Source organism: Lissotriton helveticus, chromosome 11 (genome assembly GCF_964261635.1).
Source record: "Lissotriton helveticus chromosome 11, aLisHel1.1, whole genome shotgun sequence".
Lineage (NCBI taxonomy): Eukaryota > Metazoa > Chordata > Amphibia > Caudata > Salamandridae > Lissotriton > Lissotriton helveticus.
In genome coordinates, this window is record NC_136072.1 from 128599978 (window position 1) to 128610921 (window position 10944).

Below are 10944 nucleotides of genomic sequence, written 5' to 3' on the forward strand. Positions count from 1 at the left end.
TTTAAATTAATACTTTACTATTTGTTTCTGCACGTTTAAATGTAAAATATATATATATATTTTTTTAAATCACCCACATGAGTGTTGCCGCTGGCTTGAATATTGAAGAAACTGACAGCACACCATCATTTCACATAAAAATAGGGAAACCATAGGGGATCAGATAATCCTGTGACTCAATCCTAGCATTAAAAGTGACACTGTCGCATACGGGGACCCTGAGTTGTTCCATGCTGGAACCCTAATACAACACAAAAATACTTTTGCACAGCAGTATGAACAGATAGCTGCGTAGGGGATAGGTCTGAACTGGGCTACTGAAGAATTTTGAGCATATTGATTATGGGTCAAAAATATGAGTAGAAACAACCTACTGTTAGAACACTGAAAAATGTATGTAATTCTTCATTTTTGTCAGAAAGATTGTGAACATTGGCATAGCAATGATGCCATAGGACCAATGTGCCCCTGAATATCGAAACCACAATATGGATGGGACACAATATCAAAGACGGAATATGTAAATAATATATCGGCAAGTAAGAAAGCCTAGATTTTCTCTACTCAACTCCACATATATCTATCTATGCCATACGTACATCTCCAAGGTGGTTAGATGTGGAGATAGGAATAATTAATCTATACTTCCCTATATGCGCTTACCATTCGATATTCTGTCCTCAATATTCTTGTACCACAATATTGTTGGGGTCGATATTCAGTAGTACGATCCATGCAAATACGTACGCACGGAAATTGGCCCATTGACTACTTTTTTGGGTAGTAAACTACAATAATAATTAGAGTTCAGTGGGCTCCTCTGACCTCTGGGCCCCGGTGCCACTGCACCAGTTGCATGAGCACCCTTGGACGGTAGTCAGAATTAAAGACTCCTACTGCTTTACGATTGAAAGTACGAGGATTTATATCGAAGAAAAATCAGAGTGAGCAACAGCGTAAACACAAATGAGTACATTCAGTCAAAGGCAAAGCCTGCATTCCATTCCATTATTTTTTAGTCTAAGGAATCCACTTTCAAGTCATATTTTAACAATGATGAGGTATATACTAAGCTACAGATAAATATAAAGTCTTACTGATTTGTGTTTTCACACCACACTGAACATAGCATATTTCTTTGGATTCATTGTAAATTCAACTTTGCTTCTAGCATTGGCAAACTATCTCCTGGTCACTGGATCAGTTCTGTTCCTTGATTGTCGCTGATGCAACTGCAATCCTCAGATTTAGAGAAAAGCATGTTACAAGTGCAACATCTGTCGTGTTTCTTCGTTAGCGACTACTGTGCCGCACCTGATCCGGTATATTTTGTTGCAAATGGTCATTGCTTTCATGATCAGGTTGCATGAGGTTTCTGCAGCTTTGCGCTGCGCTTCAAAGACACCCCCGCTAATTCCTGCGATTTCGTGCAGTTCTTCACAAACTCAGTCACCTTGGCCAGTCCTTCGGCCAGCCCCTGTCCAGTGATCGCACAGCACGGCTGTACAAACCAGTCCCGGTCACTGCAGTGTTTTTTCATGTTGAATGTCCTAGTGATTTCCTCCGCATTCAGTGCTCCTGGGAGGTCTTGCTTGTTGGCCATCACCACCACTGGTAAATTTTTGACCAGTTCGTTTTTTAGGATCAGTTCAAATTCTCTCTTTGATTCTTCCAAATGTTGCTTGTTGGCGCTGTCGATGACGTAGACCAGCCCATCGGTGCCTTCAAAGTAGTAGCACCAAAGCTTCCTCATTTTCTGCTGTCCGCCCACATCCCACACAGTCAACGCGAAGTGCTTCTCAGCTTGGATCATCTCAACGTTGAATCCTATCGTCGGAATTGTTGTGAAAGGTTCATTAAACTTCAATTTGTACAACAGCGTTGACTTTCCCGCCGCGTCGAGCCCCAGCATCAGGATCCGACCCTCCTTCACTTTCGAGTGCCTTGAGCCCGCCAAGCCCATTTACGCCGCGTGAGCCTGCGCGTTGGTGAAGACCTTTGTTCGCTATCCCGCAGGATTGCTGTCGGTTCTGCAGAATAAGTATGAGAAGAAGAGGAAGAGTAAAAGCAGTGTGATGTGTAAAAAAAACACTGTGTACTTATATGTGGCCTTATCACCAGGGTGAGCAGTTTTATGAGGTGTAACGTTCACTGTCAGTCACAGAGTGGAACTGATATGAGTCATAAAAAATCAATCAAAGTCCAAAGGTTGTGGCAGCCTGTAGGAATATCAACAGTGAATTCACAGTGAGCAAAGCCTCAGAGAATTTTAAACAATAGGAGACAGGACTACATTGCAAATGTTTGCCAGAGAGGTACAATACGAGGAGCACAGTGGCTAGTTACTAATTGTCTCATCCAAGCATTTCTACAGAGGGATTCTTGTTACACACATTTATCCAGCAATATAATTATATAGTGGACGTGGTTTTTTTTGTGTTTTTTTTGTTTTTTAAATCAAACAATGAATAACTAGTATGCTTCTGAGACTTTGTATCCGAGGAATTTGTTTTTGTAAAACAGATGGAAGATTCGACTGCCGGAAAAGGGAACTCTCCAGGTGGAAACTAGAATAAGAAGGCATTAACATTACATTGTACTGTAGTTGCATTTACATAGCACTTTACACCCCTGATGAGGTGCTGAGGCGCATTTGCGGACTGGTAGCACAGTGCTCTGTGGAAGTGCTATGGATAGAAGAGTGAGTGTCTGCCATGTCCAGTAATGGAAGTGTTTTGATGTCAAGGTGTCTGCCATGTGTTCCATACTGGAGGTGTCTGAATGTCATGGTGTCTGCCATGTGTTCCCTACTGGAAGTGTTTGGGTTCTTGGTGTCTGCCATGTGTCTTGTACTGGAAGTGTTTGGATGTCATGGTGCCTGCCATGTGTTCTGTACTAGAATTGTTTAGATGTCATGGTGTCTGCCATGTGTCCTGTACTGGAAGTGTTTTGAAGTCAAGGTGTCTGCTATGTGTCCTTTACTAGAAGTGTTTGGATGTCATGGTGTCTGCCATGTGTTCTGTACTAGAAGTGTTTTGATGTCATGGTGTCTGCCATGTGTCCTGTTCTGGAAGTGGTCTAAGGTGTCTGCCATGTGTCCTTTACTAGAAGTGTTTTGATGTTAAGGTGTCGGCTATGTGTTCTGTACTGGAAGTGTTTTGATGTCATGGTGTCTGCCATGTGTTCTGTACTGGAAGTGCTTTGATGTCACGGTGTCTGCTATGTGTGATTTACTAGAAGTGTTTGGATGTCATGGTGTCTGCCATGTGTTCTGCACCAGAAGTGTTTGGATGTCATGGTGTCTGCCATGTGTCCTGTACTGGAAGTGTTTTGAAGTCAAGGTGTCTGCTATGTGTCCTTTACTAGAAGTGTTTGGATGTCATGGTGTCTGCTATGTGTCCTTTACTAGAAGTGTTTTGATGTTAAGGTGTCTGCTATGTGTTCTGTACTGGAAGTGTTTTGATGTCATGGTGTCTGCCATGTGTTCTGTACTGGAAGTGCTTTGATGTCATGGTGTCTGCTATGTGTGATTTACTAGAAGTGTTTGGATGTCATGGTGTCTGCCATGTGTTCTGCCCCAGAAGTGTTTGGATGTCATGGTGTCTGCCATGTGTCCTGTACTGGAAGTGTTTTGAAGTCAAGGTGTCTGCTATGTGTCCTTTACTAGAAGTGTTTGGATGTCATGATGTCTGCTATGTGTCCTTTACTAGAAGTGTTTTGATGTTAAGGTGTCTGCTATGTGTCCTTTACTAGAAGTGTTTTGATGTTAAGGTGTCTGCTATGTGTTCTGTACTGGAAGTGTTTTGATGTCATGGTGTCTGCCATGTGTTCTGTACTGGAAGTGCTTTGATGTCGTAGTGTCTGCTATGTGTGATTTACTAGAAGTGTTTGGATGTCATGGTGTCTGCCATGTGTTCTGCCCCAGAAGTGTTTGGATGTCATGGTGTCTGCCATGTGTCCTGTACTGGAAGTGTTTTGAAGTCAAGGTGTCTGCTATGTGTCCTTTACTAGAAGTGTTTGGATGTCATGATGTCTGCTATGTGTCCTTTACTAGAAGTGTTTTGATGTTAAGGTGTCTGCTATGTGTTCTGTACTGGAAGTGTTTTGATGTCATGGTGTCTGCCATGTGTTCTGTACTGGAAGTGCTTTGATGTCATGGTGTCTGCCATGTGTTCCATACTGGAAGTTTTTTGATGTCATGGTGTCTGTCGTGTGTCCTGTACCAGAAGTGTTTGGTTGTTGTGGTGTCTGCCATGTGTTCCATACTGGCAGTGTTTTGATGTCATGGTGTCTGCCAGGTGTTCTGTACTGGAAGTGTTTGGATGTCATGGTGTCTGCCATGTGTCCTGTACTGGAAGTGTTTTGATGTCCTGGTGTCTGCCATGTGTCCTGTATTGGAAGTGTTTTGAGGTCATAGTGTCTGCCATGTGTCCTGTAGTGGAAGTGTTTTGATGTCATAGTGTCTGTCATGTGTCCTGTACTGGCAGTGTTTTGATTTCAAGGTGTCTGCCATGTGTCCTGTACTGGAAGTGTTTTGATGTCAAGGTGTCTGCCATGTGTCCTGTACTGGAAGTGTTTTGATGTCATGGTGTCTGCCATGTGTACTGTACTGGTAGTGCTTTGATGTCATACTAGGACTAGAGCTTTCCTCTTGTTATGTTTTGTCACTGTGCCATTGCATGAATTGGAAGCAACATACTGTGAGGGGTAGGATGTTTAATGGTTAGATGTCAATGCTTGGATGGATAGTGGTGTGAGTGTAATGTGGCCTGGGTAGGACATATTCTGGTGTTGTACGTTTACAGCATAGGCTGCTGTGTCACAGGTAGCTTGTAGCTGAACTTATACATTGCAGGTGGGATAAAAGCGTGAGAGAAGGCATAGTCATACTTACAAATACCGACCATCTTTGGAGTGGTCTACGTCACACAGTTTAAGCAATTGAATATGGCCATTGGGAGTATCCAGAGAGAGCCACCTTCTGTAGGTGCCATTTATATTACAAAGTCTAGCATAAGGTCTGGAGTCCACACAGGAGTGCCAGAGGAGCAACCCATAGGAAGGGGATTATACTTCTTATGGCACTGTGTCCTTGTCCACCTCAATATTCTTCAATTGTTGCAATGTTCTATAATGTAACATATATTTATAAGAATGTATGCTTTAAGCAAATATCACATGAAACCCCTACAAAAGATTTATAGGTCGTGTGTCAGTGGATGGTAGCAAAGAGCAGTTGACAGGCATGTTATGTTACCAGTATTTTAGGCCTGCTGTAGCCAAGGCTTTTTAATGCTGCATTTCTCTTGACCCCACAGACATAATAATTATTGGGTAAGATTTGGAAGCTTGCACTAATCTTGGCTATGTTGTTTGGGTTGGCGAGGGGGTTGTGAGCATGGAACCTTTCATTTTACACCTCGTACTCTACCAGCACTGTGATGGAAGGGAATTGTGTACAGCTGAATGCGCTGTGGTCAGTGTGGTCAGTGTGTGTGCGAGTGCATGTTGCACAACTGATATGCAAGTGGTACATGGCCTCCGTCTCAGAAGAAGCTTGAGAAAATCTTTGGCTATAACCGAGGTCTCCAACATTGGGTTAGGGGGGCCCTGTCCTTGACAGATGTTTCTTATAAGATTTTCAGTACAACCGCTTAGAAATGTACATACATTGAATCCAACCTAATTTACATAGTCAGTGGGTAGTCTGACAATATGACACACTCCTGCTCTCTCCAAAAGATCAACTAATCACCCTGTCAAATGCTTCTATCCTTTCTGTTGTGCAGTTTCCTAGCCCTGCCAAGTACCACGCATCAGGCGTTACACTAACGCACTTCAGTGGGGTGGTCCGCATCACAGCACTGAAGTGGAAAATCACGCATATTTAGCGCCTCCTCCGCTGTCAAACGTCCAGAGCACAGCAGCTAATACAGCATTTTTGACTGATAGCTCAGAGTGGCAGTGAGTGCTGTGCGCTGTTACCGAAAGACTTTGGGGCTGCCTGAGCTCCAGCACAACTGGTACTGCTACAATGTAATGGACATGATTAGGATTAGATTCACCGTGCGGCGTGGCATTACGGATATATTTCACTGACGTCAGGAGGAGTCAGTGAGTGCCTAATGGCTACTACGGATAGACAGACACTGACAATCAGCCAGTGAGGTCAGACACGAGTCTCTGCCACTAGTAATAGGCGGGTGGGTCCTGCCGCAGCTGCCAGTGGTGGCAGTTAAGACAGAAAGTTTAGCTGCTCAGCTGGTGGCAATCATGTAGGCGAGTGCAGCTTTCCGTGGCCGGTTAAAATAATGTTACGGCGACGCCAACTAATCCAACCTCACCGGTGGCTGACTGAACCACAGAACGGTAGCTGGAGTGGTTTGCAGCTGTCCAGAAAAGTTCCGGACTGTGCACAGTCAATCATTCCTCAATCATGTCCGGTGGCCGGGGTTACTGCGGACAGGGTCCGAGTCGGTTTGCGGATGCCAGCCAACACCAGTCTAACTTTCGCCGACCCTGGACGCAGGAAGTGCCCAGCCTAGCCCGTGAGGTATCATGATTTTAAAGTTGGGCAACCTAATGTGCTTGCATGCACAGCCAATGTGGTATGATACATTGGACTTTAATTATAGGTATGTTTCATAGCTGATCATTATATAGGCACATGTGCCACGCCTGCTTGTTTGTAGAGAATGCAGTTAATTATGGGAGCATATTACTGGACTTTTGGCCATGTTGCAGTGCTGTGTTTTGCTGGTGTGTATTATTTTTTGGGACATGGCGCTTTGGTGCAGGTTCAGTGAAGAAGCAGCCGGCGCTGCCATGATTCTCACATGTAGGGCCCGCTCGATACCACAGGGCAGTGAAGCGAGGGAGCCCAGCTGGAGGCCAAAAGGCCCCTTGTTTTACTCCAGGAGCTCACTTCACATCTGTAGGCTGGCTCCAACACTGTCTTCAGTAAAGGGGCGGTGCAGAGGGCGAATAGGGCTAAGCAGAGGCCAGTGGCAGCTTGTCCCTCCCAGCTGGGACGCATCCATCCTTCATTGCCCTGTTTACAGAAGCCCGGTTGTTGGCCTTCTCCTGGCAGCATTGGGGCAGGCTGGGCTGCAAACAAACCCAGGTGTGGAAGCCATCGCTCACCCACCTTCCTGCAGACGAGATGCCAGCGTCTACGTAATGGCCACTTATGAGAGGCAGGCCTGGTATATGCTGTCCACTAATTAAAGTGGGCACCCTGCACCAGTCCAGACAAGCCTTATGGTGATTTAAGAGGTCTCAGACAACCTTAGAAAGCTATCCAAGTGGTAGCTGTGTAGAGCAGCCTTCAGGCTAAGTCTTGAAGGAGTGTAAAGCATCTTGTTTTACCAGAATGCAATCTTATAGTATAGATTAAATGAAAAGAAAACCACACAATCGTTATAAAAATATGTATTTATTATATAACACTATCTAGTATGTTACAGTATCTCCTACACAGAGATAGACACAAAGCACACAATACTTAAGCACAGAAACGACCGTAAATAGCACTAATACACAGTGGGCCCTGGGGAGGGGGGGGACCAAACCATATACTAAGAAAGTGGTATAAGAACCACGACTCGAGTCAGGATGATGTTGAGAGGAGGTAAAATCGCTGAGACCCCAAGGAACCACCCAAGCTGAGTAGATAGGGAGCCCATGGAGGATGGGTGCAGTGTGGGAACACGACCCCGTGCTCCATACAACTCTAGGTGAACGTCGCAGTTGGAGTTTTAGAGATTAAGCACCCTTCTCAGTGGACTACGAAGAAACTCAGTGGAAGACAGAAAGTTGGAGAGCCACTCACCTGTGGATACCGAAGTACCCAAGTTACATAACCCAGGAAAGCCGGGTGCATAGGTGTGAATTTGTTTTTATTGCTCATTTGTACCCTACCTGATCTGCTGTGTGCCCGGTCAGACCTATATTCCAGTCCCCGGTCCGCCGCGGCGTGTGCCGTTTGTTGCGGAGGGACAAGGAATACCGGAACTACCGAAGGAGACTGGATTGGCCAGCATCATCTTTTGGCCACGCCCCCTTCCACATTTAAAGAGCTGTGAGGCGCGGACGCGCGCAGCTAAGATACCGGCATTTGTTAATGTGGGATTTCGCTGTTTGCGCTGATGTCTAGGGGCCAGCATGTTGCTTCTTAAATGAAATTAATGTGTGTCTGATTTAGAGGCCCGTAATTCTTTCTTTTAAATACTTTCGAATTTGTTTTTATTGCTCATTTGTACCCTACCTGATCTGCTGTGTGCCCGGTCCGACCTGTATTCCAGTCCCCGGTCCGCCGCGGCGTGTGCCGTTTGTTGCGGAGGGACAAGTAATACCGGAACTACCGAAGGAGACTGGATTGGCCAGCGTCATCTTTTGGCCACGCCCCCTTCCACATTTAAAGAGCTGTGAGGCGCGGACGCGCGCAGCTAAGATACCGGCATTTGTTAATGTGGGATTTCGCTGTTTGCGCTGCTGTCTAGGGGCCAGCATGTTGCTTCTTAAATGAAATGAATGTGTGTCTGATTTAGAGGCCCGTAATTCTTTCTTTTAAATACTTTCAAATTTGTTTTTATTGCTCATTTGTACCCTACCTGATCTGCTGTGAGCCCGGTCCAACCTATATTCCAGTCCCCGGTCCGCCGCGGCGTGTGCCGTTTGTTGCGGAGGGACAAGGAATACCGGAACTACCGAAGGAGACTGGATTGGCCAGCGTCATCTTTTGGCCACGCCCCCTTCCACATTTAAAGAGCTGTGAGGCGCGGACGCGCGCAGCGGCGCGCAAGCGGCGCGCCAAAGGCAAGCCCGTCTGCGCCCGTCCGCGCCAGACCGCTGCCTGCTGCCCAGATTTCTGTTTGACACCCGCTATATGCTGAGGACCGTTTGTGAGAGAAACTGAGCCACCATGCTAACCTATACTAGCGAGGAACTAAAGAGATGGAACCAAGGTAAAGCTGTTAAGCCTCATTCGAGCTTCCTATCCACACTGTCACCTATGCCCCTTGGGAACCATCTCCTCTGGGAGCCGCATAGAAATCTTCCTACACCTATTACAAAGGGCAGCACTGAGACCGGTTGGCGAAATAGCTCGTTAAAACCACCAGTTAGGAATACCCCCGCAGAACGCATGATTATCTCCGCGCTCTACCTGAATGTTCACTCCATGCCCAAACATGCCATGGAGGTATGGAGCTTACTTGAGGCACACAGGCCTGAACTCTGTTTCTTTACAGAAACTTGGCTTCACAGCATGGCGGCCTCAGAGGTAGTGGCTGCCTTTCCCTCCGAATATTTTATCACAAGGCTGGACAGGGTGGGGAAAAGGGGAGGTGGCTTAGCAATAGCAGCCAGATCCGAAATTATGATCGTGAGTTTACAGCTTTCCAGTTTAGATAACTGGCGGATTGCTTTAGTATATAGACCCCCGGGCACGAAAACAGGCTTTGTCAATAAACTGTTAGAAATAATAGTTACCCATGCACTGACCACGGAGAATTTTATTCTATTGGGTGATTTTAATTATCATGCAGAGCTTTCCGCTGATCCTGAGACAAGCCACCTAATAAGGACCATGGATAGCCTTGGCCTGTCCCAGCGAGTTAGTGGCCCCACTCATGATGCAGGCCACACTCTTGATTTAATTTTTACGAGCTCCCATACACTAAGCATTGCTGATCCCCTCCCAATGATCTGAACGGATCATTATCTTTTAAAGATTAACCTTCCAGGTAAAATTCCGGCCATTCCTGTGAGTGGCCTAAGAATGCGGATCCGCCCATGGCGGAAACTTACCCCAGAAGTATTTCTGGCTCACTTCAAGTACCACAATAATTCGGCCCTCTCGCTAGAGCAAAGGGTAGATAATCTGGAGTCTTCCATTTTACAAACCTTAGACCATGTCATTCCGGAAACAACTGTCAAAGCCAAATTGATGGCTTCCCCCTGGTTTACCACTAATCTTAAGAAAGCTAAATTGGCCAGCAGAGCCGCAGAGCGAATTTGGCGTAAAACTAAAACCAAGGAGGACAGAGCTAAATATAAGATACTCCATTTAGACTATATGAAAACAATAAAATTGGCAAAGAAGGAGTACTTAACACAACGGATAAACACCTCAGCTAATTCTAGCAGAGAATTATTTAAAATACTGAAGGAATTTACGTCCCCTCGTGCTGAACAATCACTGTTCAGCCCCTCCCAAAAATGGGTTGAGTCAATGGCAGACTTTTTTGAGGAAAAAATCAACTTAATATATGCTGCTTTTCCTACCTCTGATTTGGGCCAACCGATCCCAGAAGGTTACTTGGTGACGCAGCAATCTGAGATGATTGACAGTCAAAGTCTCCACTTGACAAAATTTACGCCGATCACGGTCAAGGAGACTCTCGAAGGTCTTAGTAGAATAAAGTCGGGCTCCCCAATGGACCCTTTCCCGCCACGATTCTGTACAAAAATTATGCCCTTGCTAGCTGAGCCCCTTACAGCTATTTTTTTTTTTCAGAACAAAATTATATTAGATTTTGGTAGTTGACAGAATATACGAAACAAAACACCGCTCCCTAAGAATCAGAGAGGCGGTGTGCATATAGTAGCATCATCTTTAAGGATATTCCATCAACATTCCCCCAGAATCCCACCCTCAACTATCCCACCCGGTATCCACCCTCCACCCCGCACGGTGTCTACATTGTTCATCCAGAGGGGTTTTGCAATTTCAATAGCTGTGTGTGTACCAATTCACCCAGAGTCAGTAAGTACTCGATCCGCGTCAATGGCTTGAGGCGCCGGGGGGTCCAGCAGTAGACCCCTGTAGTCCGCCCATTTCCTCCAGATCTTGAAGTGTTTATTGGGACACCCCCTGGCCTCAAATATTGGGCGTTCCAGGCCCATGTTAAAGTCCATGCCCCGTTTCCACACCTCCAGCAA

The 10944-nt window shown here is 45.7% G+C and overlaps 1 protein-coding gene across 1 annotated transcript; it reads right to left on the reverse strand.

The window, feature by feature from the left end:
* Nucleotides 1-1222: 1222 nt before the first annotated feature.
* ARL14 (ARF like GTPase 14) lies at nucleotides 1223-2056 on the reverse strand. Its single transcript, XM_078667013.1, has one exon. The coding sequence runs from the start codon at nucleotides 1961-1963 to the stop codon at nucleotides 1358-1360; it is 606 nt and encodes a 201-aa protein (XP_078523139.1). The 5' UTR covers nucleotides 1964-2056; the 3' UTR covers nucleotides 1223-1357.
* Between the last annotated feature and the right edge of the window lie 8888 nt (nucleotides 2057-10944).

Excerpts from the sequence above, each read along its gene's own strand:
- ARL14 (XM_078667013.1), bottom strand. The coding sequence starts at position 1,963 with ATGGGCTTGGCGGGCTCAAGGCACTCGAAAGTGAAGGAGGGTCGGATC.